At 50.1% G+C, this 18,011-nt stretch overlaps 1 protein-coding gene across 2 annotated transcripts in view; it reads right to left on the bottom strand.

Annotated features, from left to right (window-relative positions):
- Positions 1–69: 69 nt before the first annotated feature.
- Positions 70–18,011, bottom strand: part of SART3 (spliceosome associated factor 3, U4/U6 recycling protein) — a 39,786-nt gene continuing 21,844 nt past the window's right edge. For both annotated transcript variants that reach the window (XM_070475454.1, XM_020876042.2), the window contains exons 7-19: positions 17,163–17,318; positions 16,331–16,469; positions 15,743–15,850; positions 14,976–15,053; positions 14,579–14,637; positions 13,558–13,667; positions 7,164–7,276; positions 6,201–6,277; positions 5,422–5,590; positions 3,208–3,662; positions 2,549–2,701; positions 1,758–1,948; positions 70–1,121 (exon numbers count right to left, since the gene is read on the bottom strand). In XM_070475454.1, the coding sequence (XP_070331555.1) occupies positions 944–1,121; positions 1,758–1,948; positions 2,549–2,701; positions 3,208–3,662; positions 5,422–5,590; positions 6,201–6,277; positions 7,164–7,276; positions 13,558–13,667; positions 14,579–14,637; positions 14,976–15,053; positions 15,743–15,850; positions 16,331–16,469; positions 17,163–17,318 (1,986 nt within the window). In that variant the 3' untranslated portion in view covers positions 70–943. The remainder of the gene's footprint in view (positions 1,122–1,757; positions 1,949–2,548; positions 2,702–3,207; positions 3,663–5,421; positions 5,591–6,200; positions 6,278–7,163; positions 7,277–13,557; positions 13,668–14,578; positions 14,638–14,975; positions 15,054–15,742; positions 15,851–16,330; positions 16,470–17,162; positions 17,319–18,011) is intronic.

The raw sequence follows: 18,011 nt of genomic DNA, 5'->3' as shown, positions 1-18,011 counted from the left end.
TGTAAGCGCTGAACTGCTGTAAACTGGAGGTGTCACAGCTGAAATGGTTTAAAGCAAAACAACCGAATCTGACTTACAAAAGGTCTATTTACACATCTATCAGGTAAAGCAAGGTACACCCATTTCAAAATACATATTTGAACACACATCTGAGTACCTTTCTGCAAGAAGTTTTTAAGAGAACTTCAGTTTAATAAACAAAGCTAAACGGAGAGAATTTAAGTTTGCACTTGACATGGTGTTTTAACAAAACCAAAGGGCTGAAACTCAGTATTTAGACAAAGAACACAGTTCACTAGTCACTAGGCAAAGAAAATGGTCCATAGCATAGCAGATGGCACGCAAAGTTCCTACACTAAACAAATGTCACAAATATTTTGCTTTGAGGAAACAAAACAATGGGTTGACAAGTCATTTACAAATACATAATATAAAAAAGCACAGCCCCGTGAACAAAACTCCATCAGATTTTTAAGTGATGTCCCCTCCCCACCCCTTTACTAAAATAGGCCATTCTGGTGAATTACTAGCATCTGCCATTTTGTCTTTTAAAAATTAAAAGAGTGACGGGCACATGTGCTGTGCAGGGTGTAGGAAGTGTCTTATAAAAAGGGACCAGAGTCCGCCAAAAATACTGGACAGGTGGGCCTCAGAACAGTGTGTGCGAGTTCACTTCTATTTCTCAACTCTTTCAAGACACACAAGTATCTCAGGAAACTACACCCAGCACCCAGCCTGTGGAGTGATGGTTTTCGTCCTCTTGCCCTCAATATGAGGGAGCACTCACAACTTTCCTTAGACACCCTTTTCCAGTCCTGCCTAAACCAGAGGAAGCGTATGGCCGTGCCCTGCACCCAGCCCTGCACGGCCAGGGCCCCACTGGGCACCGGGCATCTTCCCGGCCAGCGTGAAGTAAGGCATTTCCCTTCTCGCACTGTCCCACTCACTTTCTCAGAAGCAACTTGGCGAAGTCGGCATTGGACATCTTGGGAGCCTCGCTGGTGGCCGGGGTGGTGCCTGCCGGCAGGGTGGCGGGGCCATTCTCAGCCTGGGTGGTGGTGGCGCTGGGGCGCTGCAGGGCGCGAGGCAGCAGAGAGAGCTGGGTCCTCCCCTTCCCCCGCCTGGAAGAGCAAACAATGCATGGACCTCCCAAAGCGACAACTGGTGAGGTGAGCCAGGCCGGTCCTGGACCACCCCAACACAAAAGGGGGAAAGCAACAGGCAAGAAGGCTGAGACAGCCCTGAGCTCCCTGCCTCGCTATCAGGTAAAAGTGGCTTTGGAAAACTCCGCCTTTTCCACGACTTTTTGGCGTCGCACAGGGCCACCCCTGTGTGACATGGTCACACGTAGTGTGGACGGAACGGCTGTGACCGTACAGACCTCACCAGACAACCTTGCGACCTCGCTGCCTCGTGCCCGTGGGCTGAGAACACAGCTCTGCCAGGGTTATAGCTGGCCAACACCCGGCTGTCAGGTTCGGGACCCACACACGGGGATCCACCTGTCAAAGGGGACTTCAGAGTGACCACCGTCTTTAAAAAAACTTTTTAAAACTTAAATAAACCACCAGTGTAAACCAGTGAACACGAGGGAGGGCCCACTTCTGGGCTGGCCCTCGGCGTGGACTTGCTGGGAAACCCCTGCCCCGGGACGGAGCAGGCAGACCCGACCCTCCGTCTAACTCACTGCCCTGGAGGGAAACAGGGTCGCCGTGGGGCCCCCACGACCAGGCGGCACCAGAGCGCACGACACTTACGCCCCGTAGACCTGCCGCGGCAGCAGGGCGCTCCCCGGGGCCTTCCTCGCCTCCGGCTTCTCCGGAACCTTCCTCTGCGGCGGGTTGCTGATGGCCACCTTGATGACGTTCTCTCTGATGGTCATGCCGTCCATCTTCAGGACGGCCTGCGACGCCTGGGATTCGTTCTCGTACTCCACGTAGGCCAGGCCCTGAGGGTGGGTAAGGCCTGGCCAGGTCAGCGCTGCCAGCCAGGACGCGGCTCCCCGCGCAGGCCCCCGGGCCGGTTCAGAGAGCCCCTCCCTCGCGCTTCCCTGCCCCGACGTCCCGTGCGCCCGGGCTGCCCATGTACTCGTCAGCTCTCAATTAACCTGCACAAACGTGAAGGGGCCTCTCAAACCAAACTCTTCTCAAACCACCACTCAAAACGTGGTCAAGGATTTCACAGGAGGCTGAGGAACCAGGGGGAGAACATGCTAAGGGGGACACCAGGGCAGGGATTCAGGGAGATGCCAGGCCTCATGAAGAGGGGTTCAGGCAGGAGGGAGGAGGCTGCAAAGGCGGGCACCTCACCCCAAGGCCCCTCAGCCTGGGCCCACACTGGAGCCCCTGCTGATTCATAGTAATTTTTCCTCCAACATCTTCTTTTCAGTACAGTGATCCACACACAAGTGAACCTGACTGCAAACGGAAAGAGCATCGTGCACCTATCCTTGTTAACTTCTTGTCTGTTTCTTAGACAAACCAGAAACCACTCTAGAACCAAGCAATCTGAACAGAGGCTCGCCCAGGCTCCAGGCTCAGACACCGACCTTGGGTTTGCCGGCCCGGTTGGTGACCAGCCGGATGTCCTTCACAGTGCCGTGGGCCTTGCAGATCTCCTCGAGTTCCTCTTTGGTGCAGGAGAAGGGCAGGCCCGACACGAACAGCTTGTGTTTCTCCAGGGCAGTGCTGTACCTGAACACCTGCGGAGGAGGGAGAGGACTCACACCCTGGGCCCAGCCCAGCTCCCCACACCGCAGGGTCAGGCCTCATCCACAGGCCGGGCCAGAGCCAGCTCTGGGTGCGAAGAACTGCTCACTCGCCCTGGACAAGTCCCTCACTTCTCGAAGCCTTCCCCTTCCTCCTCTGGAAAACGGCCAGAATGAAGGCCGCCATTCTCCGAGTCTGGGTGAGAGTCGGAAGGTCACACACCAGACGCTGGGTGCGGCCCCGTCACTCCTGACCATCCCACGGCAAGGAGCTGCTACACGTGCCTACTGTTACCAACAGCTGTCAACACCAGCAGCTCAGTGACCCAGCCTGGCGCAGAGACCTCAGCGAACCAGCTCAGAATGCACCCAGTTAACTCAGGCACTTCACTCTTAACAAACATTCCACTTAGATTCTAAATACGAGACGCGGCAGGAAAGAGCATTTAGTCTGTCCCACCGCAACCCTACGGAAAGGCGGGCTCACCCCCCAAACCAACCTTGAAGTCGGGGTTTTTGCTCTTGTCCACACAGGGGGAGACGAACATGGGCCGGCCCTCAACGCTCTGGCGGTCCAGCTGGAGTGCCTGCAGGGCCGCCGCCTCCTCTCTGAACTCTACGTAGCAGTAGCCGCGGAAGTCGCCGCGGTTACTGAAGATGGGGCGCACCTCGACCACGTCCCCGCAGGCCTCGAAGAGCGGCCGGAGTGTGGCGGCTGGCTCCCCCAGCCCGTAGGGCAGGTTGCTGACGAAGACGGTGACGCCGTCCTTGCTGCTGTCGTGAGGCACCTTGGGCACGTCCCTCCGCCGGGCGCCCACCCGCACCTCCTTCGGCTCCAAGGGGGGCTCCGCAGCCGCGGGGGCGATGCTCCCAGAAAGATCAGCTTCGGAGCCGGGCTCTGCTTCCCCGGCAGGAAGAACGCTATTCTCCACCCTCCTGCGCTTGGAGGGCTGCTCTGCAGGTTGTCAGGGGAAAGGACGATTAGGTAACGGTCTCCTGGCGCTGAGCTGAGCCGGGGCGCGCCCAGCAGGGAGACAGCTCTCCCCACCAGAAGCCAGGACCCCTGTGGATGCCGGGGTGCATGCCCCCCACCCTCTGCCAAGTCTCTCCCGACCCTCCCAGCACATCCCACTCCTTGCCAGGCCCCAGTGACATCCGGGAGAGGAGACAACTCAGGTGCAACTGACACCCTAAATGCTCATCGTCCACGCTCACCCATACAAGATGTCGAGGCCGGGGGTCTCTATACTGTCCCGGCAAATCCCTAGGACCCCTCCTGGAAAGCCCGGGGCAGAAAGGGGGATGGAGCCTAGGGGCCACATGTAAACAAGCACCTCAGTGACCCGGAAGTGCATACTCCCTGGGCCACCCTGGAAGTGGTACAGAGCGCAAGCTTCTCCCCACATTCATGACTGTCCCATGTCCTTCCACAGAGCTTAACAACAACACACTACTCCAACCCGCGCTCCCCACTGCCTCCAGGGGGACAGGACTGAACCAACCAGTGTGGGCCACCTGCTTCCAGACCTTTCTGTCAGTTCCCCACTGCCCTCGAGATAAGGTCTGCCTGCGGCACTCTGCATTCCAGAGCGCTGATGGGCGGGCTGGCCTGTCTCACGGACCCCAGCACCCAGCCCCCTAGCAGGATCAGGGCCCGAGGCTGCAGAGAAGAGCGGGCCAGCCTGCGCTCTGCCGGCCTCTGCTCTCCCTCACCGGACACTCACTCGCCCTCCCCCGATGCCAAGGTGCAGCGCACCGCCCCACAGGAAGTCACCTCACCCCTTCCTGCAACCCTTTCGCTGACCTCTGGTACCTTCCCGGCCTCCACCACGACTCTCACCCACAGCTGCCGAGTCCCCGGGACACGCCACTGCGGTCACAGGTCCTCTGTGCCTTCCCCTGCAACACCAGAGCCCTAAAGGGCAGTGAGCTACCCACAATCATGTCTGAAAGCCCCAAGAAACGAATGATGACTCCATCACTCTTTACTCCAGCTGAAAGTTCTGCACTAGGAAAACGGTGAGCCTCCTTTAGCGTCTAGAGACCACTCTTTACTTTGACCGACTTTGCTGAAATAAATCTGACCCACACCTGCCCACACATGAAATGGCAGGGGTGACAGAAACACAGGGTGGAAAATTCTACAAGTCAAACTGCCTGGTGGGAGTCAAGCAAGGGGAAGGAGGGGTACAGGCGCAGGGCAGGGGTCAGCCGGGCGCCAGGGCCTGAGGGTACAGAGAAGCCCACCCTTGGTGCGGAGGGCAGGGAAGAAGGCAGGCACCAGTCAGGAAGGGGGCGGTGGGGCAGGCCCGTCAGGGAACGGAGCCCAGGTGGGCGCCGACAGGGGAGCCGGGCAGCACCATGTGGTGAGGCGGCGACCGGGAAGGCGGTGGCACTTCCTCTGTGCCGCTCGCTCTGCCGTGTCCCGCTCCCTGCAACCCCAGGGACTGTAGTCCGCCAGGCTCCTCTGTCCATGGCGTTTCTCCAGGCAAGACACTGGAGAAGGTTGCAATTTCCTTCTCCAGGGCATCTTCCCAACCCAGGGACCAAACCCGCGCCTTCCACACTGACAGGGGACTTCTTTATGGTCTGAGCCACCAAGGGAGCCTTGCCAGGACCTTATTCTCAAATGGTTCCCGAATAAAGTTCTCTGTGTTCGGCACCCTGTCTGGAGGTCTAGGATGTTCCAGTATGGAAGTCCAGCCAGGCATTACCTTCCTCATCATCGCCCCATTCCTTTTCATCGTCCTCGTCGGCTCTGTGCTTGTCCGCCCCTCTGGTCTTTTTCTTCTTCTTCAACGCTTTCTTCTCGGCCCGGGCCCTCTTCCGTTGCTCAGCCTTTTCTTCCTCTTGCTGGGCCAGGGCTGCTTCCTTCTCCGCAGCCTGGAAGGTCGGGATACGATGCGTCACTGGATGTGGCCGTTACACAAAGTCCACTGACTTGTGAAGGGAGAGGTGAGCGCACCCGCAGGACGGCCGCCCCCAGGAGACCAGGAAGGATGGGGGGCTGAGCCCCACCTTTTCAGGCCCTTAAGGAACTACAGCTCAAGTCTATGGTGCATCTCACACGGTCCCCAGGAGTGACCCACCAGTGAGAAGAAAAACACCTATAAAACGGGCCCTGATTCATCTGGGGGTGCTCACGCTCCAACCACTAGGCTACATCAGTCAGGCTCCCTTTTCATCTTCTTCGTCTATTTCAATAACCTTAAGTACTCCACTACCTAAAGTAGTTACTGTTGGGGCTAACATTTTAAGCCACTAAAAGAGTCTTACACACTGATTCAAACATAGTTTGAATAGTTAACACATTGAGTTAACACACTGAGTAAAATACACTTCTTAGGATGACCCCAAAGGTTTTAACAAGGAACAGTCATACCAAACACAGTCAAAATCACTATCAGAATTGTTAAATCCACTATACTCCAATAAGAAATTTTTTTTAAAAAGCTTTCACAGGTTCAAAGACTTGAAACAAGAGTATCATTACCTTAATTCTCTGCTCATTAACTCGAGCTAGTCGAGTTTCGGTTTTCTGAACAGCTATGTCCCAGTCTTCTAGAGTACCTTGAGAGGAAGGAGAAGCGGACTTTCACTTCTCTGGATTTTGAAGGATATAAAAATATAAAATTGTCTTAATTTCCCCACACCTCCAGAAGAGATCTCTTCCATCAAACTGCAACAACTGGAGAATTGGTTTTCCATTTTAAGATTCATTTGTGTAGGTTTCAAGTTTCAGAACTCAAATACTTCTTACAGGTGTATTTAGATCACCCCTTCTCTTTTAGAAAAGATTTGAAAACCAGACTAGGTTTTATTACGAGCTCTCTGTGGCAAAGATTATTGAAAACATTCTAATGCAAAAGGTACAAAACATTTGTACTAAGATCAAAAGATTTTAAGAGCTCCTCAGATGATAAATGTTGAGGTGTTTCCCTTATTGCTGCTGCTGTTTAGGTGTCTATTTCCAGTTCTAAGTGACTCAGTACCCCAAATGCAGACTAACGCCCACGGAAACTGTATATGGAGGCTCTGAAATTCACCAGAGGCACACGTGATCAGAGAGCAGTCTCGCCATGGGTCTCACCGCGCTGTGCTGGAACACAGGCTCTGCTGACCCAAGGGAGCCCTTGGCAACATCCGGAGACGGTCCTGCTGGTCAGGACCGGGGTGGTACCCAGCAGGAAGAGAGGGTCCAGGGAAGCTGCACGTGACAGCATCTCCCAGTCCCCTGGGAGGCCTGTGCTAAAGCTTCGTCATGGGTCCCTTTGCACCTGGAGCCTAAGAAGGGCGGCGGGATTCCCCTCTCACTGCCGAGCACTGCGTGATGGTCTCATCGCAGAGGTCCCCTAGAGGGGTGGAGCCGCAAACACACGTGTCCTTGCGCCTACAGCCCCGCAACCACACTGGTCTAGGGACAAGCCCCAAGCCCGAGGCCACGCCAAGTCCCCACCTTCTGTCCTCTCCATGGTGAGCAACACCTCGCAGACGTGCTCCGGGTAGTCGCTGGTGCACTGGACGGCCCGGTGCAGAGCCTTCCTGCAGTGCTGCGTGTCGCCGTGGGCCCTGGGGCGGAAAACACACAGTTGGGGCCACAGGGACCCAGCGGAAGACACAGCGGGGGCACCCTCGAACAGCCAATGCCACGGCAGCAAAGCCAGTGTCAGCTTCAGCTCCGAGGAGACACCACACTCTTTGTGCCAATAGTTCTAATGCTTCCTCCTTGTCCCAGGAAGCTCCCGAGTCAAACAAAACTGAAGGCTTTCAATGTCCTATTTCTTTTAACGGATTCTTGTAATGATAGGGCTTCCCTGGCGGCTCAGATGGTAAAGTGAAGTGAAGTCTCTCAGTCGTGTCTGACTCTTTGCGACCCCGTGGACTGTAGCCTACCAGGCTCCAGGCAAGAGTACTGGAGTGGGTTGCCACTTCCTTCTCCAGGGGATCTTCCCGACCCAGGGATCGAACCTGGGCCTCCCGCATGGCAGGCAGACGCTTCACTGTCTGAGCTACCAGGGAAGCCCGAGGCTTTCTTCTAAACCGCTCTTCCCCTCAGCAAGTCAGTGCTCGTGGCAGAGGCACCTGGGGACAGCGGTCCACACCCAGGCCTTCTGCCTTTGCGTGTGCAAGGTGTGTGGAAGGACCCAAGAGCTGGGGTGACAGGGTAAAGTCCCCAGAGATCCTAGGATGCCATCCCCCCGAGGGGAAAGCCAACACAGCGACTGCCAGGCTTTGTGCCCAGGCTCACAAAAATCTTCCCACACTGACATGAAATGAGATACTGCTCAACACAACAGTTACAAAACAGCATTCTGTTCATCCCAGCAGTTATAAGACACTATGTTCTCCCTTCTGTTTAAAAAGTTTTTGTAAACATTGCAAATACACATTAGGACACTAAGAAAAAATTTAGGGCAACGGTTCTCAAAGCATGATCCATGGACGCCTAAGGGTCTCCAAGACCCTTTCAGGAGGTCTGCAAAGTCAAAACTACTTTCACTTATATACCGACATACTTATTGGACTTTTTCACTGTGCTGACATTTGGACTGAGGATGCCAAAGCTACAGTGGCCCTTGGCACAAATCAAGACAGTGCACATCTTGATAATATTCTGGGTGACAAATGGAATGCACACATTAAGCACCTCTTCATACCCAAGTACAGTGGTTGGAGCAAAGGAATAAGATTACTGTCTTAGCTGCAAGCTGGGCTACTTCCCTTTTTTTCATGGAACATCATTTTCACTTGAGAGAACAGTTGAGTGACAAAAACTACAGTGACTCAGACGTGTGTATTTGGCAGACATTTTCAAAAATTAATTAAGTGAGGCTGTCACTTTCAGGAAAACCACTTAAGTTTTTGTTGACTGATAAAACTGGGGCTTTCAAGTGAAAATCAGAACTTGAAAAACCTGTATCTGCCACTATGAGTTTGACAGCCTCCTACTTTAAAGACCTTTCTCTGAAGGTCAGTGCAGATATGAACAAATGGGATAATGAGATGCGTCAATATTTAGAAGAGCTACAGTACTTGATGGGTCAGCATTTTCCTCACACACAACGCATGTCATGGAATCCTGTGTGGGTAAAAAGGTCTGCTCAGTGCAAGACAGACCACTGGATGTTAACATAACAGTCTCATATTCTCCAATGAAAATGTCACGAAAAAGAGGGTGCAGAACCAGATAGGAGAATCCAGCTGTCTGCTACTGAGCCAGATTAGAGAAATTTGTAAAAAGTGTAAAACCAGGCCACTTTCTCACTATGTTACTTTGGAGTCTGGAAAGCAGTCATTTCTTATAAAAATATGTTATTTCTGTTCAATGTCTTCACAGCAAATTTTAAATGAATAAAAGTGTTTTTTTAACTTTTCAGTTTCATTTTCTAGTTCGGTAAATGTTAATAAATATACCTCACATAAACAAAAGCTCTTGAGGTGGTCCTGAGACCAAAACATTTGAGAACCACTGATCTAGAGGAATATTCAATAAGCTTTAACTGTGGTCACCTCTGGGGAAGAATTTTAAGGGACTTTCTCACATCTGTAAATGTTCTATTTTAACTTGAGCACATATTATTTTTTTCAATCAGGTGGGGGAGGCAAAATATTCAAAACAGAAAAAAAAATATGTTTATTGACACGCAATGCCCAAGATACCCCTTCATGGATAACCTGCCTTCTCGTGGCAAAGGGCTTGTGTAACTCAATGAAGCTACAAGCCGTAATATGCAGGACCACCCAAGACGGACGCATCAGAGTGGAGAGTTCTGACAAAACGTGAGGCACTGGAGGAGGGAATGGCAAACCACCCCAGTACACTTGCCATGAGAACCCCATGAAGTGTATAAAAGGAAAACAAATATGACATGGAGAGATGAGTCCCCGAAGTCTGAAGGTGCTACTGGGGAAGAGCAGAGGACAACTACTAACAGCTCCAGAAAGAATGAAGCGGCTGGACCAAAGTGGAAACAACGCCCAGTTGTGGATGTGTCCAGTGATGAAAGTAAAATCTGATGCTGTAAAGAACAATACTGCATGGGAACCTGGAAAGTTAGGTCCATGCACAAGGTAAATTGGATGTGGTCAAGCAGGAGATGGCAAAAGTAAACATCAACATCCTGAACTGAAATGGATGGAAACGAGTGAATTTAACTCAGATGACTGTCGTATCTACTACTATGGGCAAGAAATGGAGTAGCTCTCACAATCAAAAAGCGTCTGAAATGCCATACTTGGACACAACCTTAAAAACGACAGACCTCGGTTTTTTTCTAAGGCAAACCATTCAACATCACAGCAATCCAAGTCTGTGTCTGAACCACCAATGCTGAGGAAGCTGAAGATGATCAGTTCTATGAAGACCTAGAAGATATCCTAGAACTAACACCAAAAAAAGATGACCTACTCATCATATGGGATTGGAATGCAAAAAGTAAGAAGTCAAGAGATACCTGGAGTAATAGGCAAGTTTGGCCTTGGAGTACAAAATGAAGCAGGGCAAAGGCTAGCAGAAATCCACTAAGAAAACACATTGGTCACAGCAAACACCCTTTTTCAGCAACACAAGACATGACTTTACACATGGACATCACCAAATGGTCAATACTGAAATGAGACTGATTACATTCTTTGTAGCCAAAGAAGTAAAAGCTGTACATAGTCAGCAAAGACAAGTCCGAGAGCTGACTGTGACTCAGATCATCAGGCTCCTCACAGAAAAATTCAGGCTTAAACTAAAGAAAGCGGGGGAAACCACTAGGCCAGTAAGGTATGACTTAAATCAAATCCCCTATGAATCCCTTGAGCTTCCCTGATAGCTCAGCTGGTAAAGAATCCACCTGCAATGCCAGATACCTGGTTTCGATCCCTGGGTTGGAAAGATCTCCTGGAGCCTTCTCTAGTAGTAGCCTTCTCATGGTAACCCACTCTAGTATTCTTGCCTGGAGAATCCCCATGGATAGAGGAGCCTGGTGGGCTACAGTCCATGGGGGTCACAAAGAGTTGGACACGAATGAGCAACTAAACAATAAAACACAAATGAAAATACAGTGGAGGTGACGAACAGATTCAAGGAATAGATCTAGTAAATAGACTGCCTGAAGAACTATGGACAAAGTTCCATAATACTGTACAGAGGCAGAGAATAAAACCATCCCAAAGAAAAAGAAATGCAAGAAGGCAAAGTGGTTGTCAGAGGAGACTTTACAAGTAGCTGAGGAAAGAAGAGAAGTGAAAAGCAAGGGAGGAAGGGAAATGTACACCCAACTAAACGCAGAACTTCAGGGAACAGCAAGGAGAGACAAGAAGGTCTTCTTGAAAGAACAATGCAAAGAAAAAGAGGAAAATAGAAAGGGTAAGACTAGAGATCTCTTCAATAAAATTGGAAATATCAAAAGACCATTTCATACCAAGATGGGCACAATAAAGGACAGAAATAATAAAGACCTAATAGCAGAAGTGATGAAGAAGAGATGGAAAGAATACCCAGAAGAACTGTACAAAAAAGATCTTAATGATCCAGATAACCACAATGGTACAGTCTCACTCAGAGCCAGACATTCTGGAGTGTGAAGTAAAGTGGGCCTTGGGAAGCACTGCTGTCAATAAAGCTAGAGGAGGTGATGGAATTCCAGAAGAGCTATTTAGAATCCTAAGAGATGATTCTATTAGCTGCACTCAATATGTCAGCAAATTTGGAATACCCAGCAGTGGCCTCAGGACTGGAAAAGGTCAACCCTCATCCCAATTCCCAACAGGGAAAGTACTAAAGAATGTTCAAACCATAGGGACAATTGTACTCACTTCCCATGCCAGTAAGGTTACACTCAAAATCCTCCAAGCTAGGCTTCAGCATTATGTGAACTGAGAACTTTCAGATGTTCAAGCTGGGTTTAGAAAAGGCAGAGGAACCAGAGATCAAATTGTCAACACTGACTAGATCACAGAGAAAGCAAGGGAATTCCAGAAAAACATCTACCTCTGTTTCACTAATTATGCTAAAGCCTTTGACTTGTGGATCATAACAAACTATGGAAAGCTCTTAAAGAGATGGGAATACCAAACCATCTCACCTGTCTCCTGAGAAACCTGTATACAGGTCAAGAAGAAACAGAATTTAGAACCCTGGTGGCTCAGAGGGTAAAGCATCTCTCTGCAATGCAGGAGACCCAGGTTCGATCCCTGGGTCTGGAAGATCCCCTGGAGAAGGAAATGGCAACCCACTCCAGTATTCTTGTCTGGAGAATCCCATGGACGGAGGAACCTGGTAGGCTACAGTCCACGGGGTCGCAAAGAGTCGGACACGAGTGAGCGACTTCACTTTCCTTTCACTTTCATGGAACAACTGACTGGTTCAGGATTGAGAAAGGAGTATGAGAGAGTTTACTGTCACCCTGTTTATCTAACTTATACACAGAGCACATCATGAGAGATGCCAGGCCGGACTGAGTTACAAGCTGGAATCAAGATTGCTGGGAGAAATATCAACAACCTCAGATGCAGACGACACCATTCTAATGGCTGAAAGCGAAGAGGAAGAACTAAAGATCCTCTTGATAAGGGTGAAGAAGGAGAGTGAAAAGGTTGGCTTGAAACTCAACTATTAAAAAAAACTAAGGTCATGTCATCTGGTCCCAACACTTCACGGCAAACGGGGGGTGGGGTGGGGGGCGGAAGGGAAGCAGTGAGAGATTTCCCCTTCTTGGGCTCTAAAAAAATCACTGCAGATGGTGACTACAGCCATGAAATTAGAAACAATTACTTCTTGGCAGGAAAGATATGACAAACCTAGACTGTGTTACAAAGCAAACAAATCACTTTGTCGACAAAAGTAAAAATAGTCAAGACTATGGTTTTTTTCATAATCATGTATGGATGTGAGAGCTGGACAATAAAGAAGACAGAGCACCAAAAAATTGATGCTTTTTAACTGTGGTGCTGGAGAAGACTCTTCAGAGTCCCTTGGAAAGCAAGGAGATCAAACCAGTCAATCCTAAAAGATATCAACACTGAATCCTTTTTGAAAGGACTGATGCCGAAGCTGAAGCTCCAATACTTTGAGTACCTGGTGCAAACAGGTGATTCACTGGAAAAAGCCCCTGATGCTGGTAAAGACTGAAAGCAGAAGGAGAAGGGGGCAACAGAGAATGAGATGGTTAGATGGCATCACCGATTCAATAGACATGAACTTGGAGAAACTGCAGGAGATTGTGATGGACAGGGAAGCCTAGCATGCTACAGTCCATGGGGTCTCGAAGAGTGGGACAACCGAACACTTGGCAACTGAACATGACCACCATCCAAGATATACTGAATTAAAAAGCTGATCATATTCTTTATATCTTCCCTCATGTTATAAATATCATTTAAAATAATTTTAGAGACTTAGAATATGTATACTGTGATTGCATCACCACTTCCTAAAAATCTAAGCACAGGAAAGTCTCAAAGAACACACCCAAACCATTAGCTAACCGTGGTTTTACATGGGTGTGTCACTGCAGAAAATTTGGGGGTTTTTCCCTGTTTTTCAGTACTTTTAACTATTATAGACAAAGCAAACATAAAAAAAGAACACAGCTCCGCAAGAAGTCAAATAAAATATTCATGTCCCAAAATCAAAACAAACGAAAATAAGTGGCAAGTGACACATGGCTGTAACAGCCAGGCACAGAATACCACGTGTGGTTCTCTAAGGCCCCGCCCAACAAGCCCAGGCACTAGAGACAGGACCATGAAGTGAGCAGTGCCCCGTGAGCAGCAGTCTGAGCTGTACGGGCGGGGCTGGGGCACCAGCGCTGGGGCCGGTCACACCTGACGAGCGCCTCCCCTCTCCCCGGGCCCGTTACCTCTCCAGGTTGTAATACTCGAGCCACATGTTGGCGAACTTGGCGTTCCCTCTGGTCATGATGCTGTCCCAGAGCTCCCGCGCTTTCTGCATGTTGTTGCAGAGTCGAGCCTGAAGGCATGACCAGACCGAGTTAGGAGAGGACTCAGGCCTGACGGTGTCAACACCCGTGACAAAACATACTTCAGACACCGTGCTGAAAACCTCCCACCCCAGAACTATCCGTGCTACTCAGCTCCGCAGACCCTGCCAGGCGCCCCCGGGGCCATGCGAACAGCCCGGCCCAAGCACCTCGGCCTTTCTGCAGCGTCCAGCCTCAGGCTGCCTGCCCACGTTCACCTCGAGAGCCACACAGGCGAGCACGGAGGCACTGAGGACAGTGCTGGCCAGGCATCTGTTTTATTTTTATCAAGCCTGAACTCGAAGTGCGTCATCTGAAGGCCAAGGCAGGGACAGACCACCAGGAGCCAGCGCTGCCCTCAGCCTCTGCACCTCGGCTGCTGCATCCTTAACATGGTTTCAGCACAACCATCCCATCCAGCCATACCCTGACAGGGGACTCCCCTCAGAAAAGAGAACACAGGGGCAGGGTCCACGTCTGACTCACTGTGGGGTCCACGATCCAGCAATAATATCCAGCTCATCATATCCACTAACCATCTGTGACATCGTCTGTCTTCGTTTCAAGTCTTTCTAGCACAGGGACAGAGTCTATCTCATCCCCAGCCCACAGTGGAAGGCCTGGCAAACTGCTCACGCCTAGAACACGCTCGTCACTGGGGCCCGGGGCGGCAGAGAAGGAACACACGAATGAGCACCCGGCATGCAGACAACTGCTGTGCAACGTGGCTGGGAGCTCGGATGCCCCCAGATACCAAAAAACACTGCGAGTGAGGTAAACAACTCGGATCCCTGCAGAGCCTAGGGGGTCATCTGGGACCCTGACTCAGCTTCAGCCACGCTATCAGACAAAGGTCCCGCAAAGGTGGGTGAAACTGACAGGTCTGTTAAAAAACATTTACCTCAATCCGAGCCCAGTTCTGCATGATCAGGCAGCTCGGATCTCCACTTTCATTGAAACCTTGAAGAAGAGTAGTAGACAAAATTAGAAAGTAACTGAGGGGCTTCCCTGCTGGTCCAGTGGTTATGACTCCACCTTGCAACGCAGGGCACATGGGTTCAATCCCTGGTCAGAGAACTAAGATCCCACATGCTTCAGGGCACCTAAGCCCGAGGTCCACAACTACAGTCTGCTGTGGACTCCACACGTCAAGCAACACATTGTGTTGCAACTAAGATGTGACACAGGCAAATGAATGAATACTAAAAGCAAAGAGATCACAGAGAGGCACACGGCCTTGACTGAAAGGCCCAGGACCGGAAGAGGACGCACAAGCAGGGGCCGGGGGGCACACTCACGCTCCTCCACCTCCTGCTTCAGGTGCTCCAGGGCGCGGGCGAACGCCGACCGCAGCTCCTCCAGCTCTTTACTCGAGTCTGCGGGAAAGCACAGAGCGGGTTCGGCTCTCGGACACCACCTACCACGTCCTCTAAGTTCTGTGCGATCCCACACTGACACCCCCGGGGCTCTCGCTGGGGACGCTGAATAGAACACTGCCTGCTCCTGCCCTGATCACACACAGGAGGGGAGGCAGACCCAGGCAGAGCACATCACGGACAGGCCAAGGACAAAGGGACCAGGGGGCCAGGTGGGGCCACAGTGGAGGGGTGCTCCCCAAGCCAGCAGAACAGCCAAAATCCACCTGCAGGCGTAAGCCGGCACCAGTGGGGCGGGGGGGGAGCACGGCGGTGCTCCGGTTGCTATTTATTTATTTGTTTTTTGGGGAGGGAGGAAGGCAGGGGATCCCATGGAGGTGGAGGTTCAACAACTTAGAGGGAACACAGCAGTCCCACGTAAAGAACTATTCAGGACACACAGAAGGCAGAGAAAGGAGAAATGAGACTGAAGAGGTTGGCGGGAGCCAGAATAAAAGGTAAGGACCATTCCTCTCCCCCTCTAGGGTCTATGGCATGGCTCACTACAGAATGAAACAGCTACAATTCCAACCAGTGGCCAGTCTACATCGCTTGCCCCATCGTGAGGTATTTGGGCCACTGCCTCATCCCACCAAAGGACACGCTAAGGGACAGTTCAGTTCTGACAGAAAACACAGGAACTTTGGTACCTTGTTTGAAGTCGACCCTTCTCCTCAGGTAATCAAGGTATGCCTGCCAGATCTCCACATAGTCGGTGGCCTGAATGAAGCCAGCGCTGAGAGCTTTCTCAAAGGTCACTAGAGTTGAAGAAAAATCCAGGATTTGTTGTCAATTCAAAAAGAAGCTAATATAAAATTACCAAGATCATTATAAAAACCTCTTATAAAACACTATATGGCTAACAGTAATAATGGGATACAACCAAGTGAAATGAGCTAGAGAAATATTCAAAAGAAGGGCTACCACAGCGGTGCACAAACTGTGTTCTTTCTAGAAAGGGCAAGTCCCACAGGGCGCCCTGCATTAAAGTGCTCCAGGTCAACTGAGGGGAAGAAAAAGACCACGACTCCAGAGACATCATGACTAGTAAAGCACTAAGAGGTTTTAACAGGTCAAAACTACAACTAGTTTCTCTCTCATTAAAGCCCTTTTTGTCACTAACACCAAATATTCCAAAATGACCCCTGGGGAAGGCTGATCTAATGACTCTGTCACAGCCCAATGTTCCTGACTTGGGACAAAAAGCTTAGACATCTTCCCACAAAAACAATCCGCACCCGAAATCACTCGGTGTTCAATTCCATGTCTTTCCATGGCCAGGAGGTATCGACTCCACAGGGCAACCGTCCACGGGCAGTTTCTAACAGCACGACTGTGTACAGACAAAACCAAATCCTTTACTTTCAGCTGCCGATCCTACGATAAAGAATGCCAGGGTCAGGAGAGAAATTTTCATTAAGACATCACCATTCAAGAGACATTCTCAGCAAAGCCAACCAACAAAAAAAATTTCCTTAAGATGACTGATGTCTTCAACAAAGAAATCGCCAGGGGTTTGAGGGGAGAAGAGAGAGGTAGAGGAAAACCTACAGATCAAAGAGCTTGAACAGACATCAGCCAATCCTAACGTATGGACTTAGCCAAGATCCTGATTCAAACCTCGTATACACGTGTACTGAAACGGTTACCGTCAAAATGGGACCTCTGGATTTGCTTCAGAATAACAGGGAAGGGGGGAATAGGTAAGGAAACAGATAAAACTAATTAAGATTATAGATCAAACTAGACTAGTGCCATTAGTTAAGTGTTGAAGCTGGGTGATGGGTACTTGTCATTTCATTTTACTAATCTCTCTACATTTATGTATTTAATTTTTCCATAATAACATGTTAAAAGAAAAATCAATCCGTCATAAAGTCCTCGATAGTAAGACTACACCAAATTTTTTTCACAGTTAGTGATCAGTTTAAAATAAAACATGAGAAGACTTCCTTAGTGAATCAAGCAGAGAGGAGCAGCACACCGCCAGCTCCTGGCACTCTTTCTGAATTTAAATAGAACCTAAAGTGGTAAAAATAAAGTGAGATTAGAACAGGTAGGTTATCTTACTAGGTACTGACTGTAACGGATCCATAAGTCTGGAACAAGGCAGTTCTCAACCAGGGCGCGCTCAAAGATCAACTGAATGCGGGCCGGGTCGCCAATTTTCATCTCAAAATCGATGTATGCTTGATACTCGGCCAGCCTTGGCGCTTCAGCTTGCAGCTGGGGCAAAGGAGAATGGCAGTGAAGTTGCAATGGGCTACACAACACCGTTGGAGCGCACACACATGTCCCTAGTAAATCATGGCGAGAATGGCCACAGCAAGATAAGGATCACCGGTCCCCACTCTCAGAGCCTCTGCACATCGGATCTACAAGTCTGACGGACAGAATGAGTCCAAAGTGCCACCTCATGGCAAGAGTTACAGAGGCTCCATAATTCCTTTTCTAAATCCATTCCTAGATCACAGAGAATTGAAACCACCCATCAACCAGGAACTGCATGAAAGAGAGATACTGGCCAATGACCACTGCTAGCCATCTTCCAAAACAGATACCACTTTCTTGGCCTACTGAGTGGGGTGAATGCAACCACACCAGAGTGACTTGGTGCCCTGTGTCATTTCATGTTTGTCATTCCAAGTATCAGCTCCTGCCAGAGTACAGGTACATGCAGGAGACAGAAGAGGCTATATATGATCAATGTGTATATATGATCAATGTGTACTGATCCAAAGACATTTTTAGACAAAATCCTCAGCCACTCTCTGCTGATGGTCAAAACAAAACAACTGGACAAGGATTTCATGAATGAGGCTTTGTGAAATATAGTGGTGGTGTGTTAGTTGCTCACTTAGGTCCAACTCTTTGCAAACTCCATGGACTATAGCCTACCAGGCTCCTCTGTCCATGGAA

This window comes from Odocoileus virginianus, chromosome 12 (assembly GCF_023699985.2).
Source record: "Odocoileus virginianus isolate 20LAN1187 ecotype Illinois chromosome 12, Ovbor_1.2, whole genome shotgun sequence".
NCBI lineage: Eukaryota > Metazoa > Chordata > Mammalia > Artiodactyla > Cervidae > Odocoileus > Odocoileus virginianus.
Note: the sequence above shows the minus strand (reverse complement) of the source record. Positions and strands in the feature narration are given on the sequence as shown.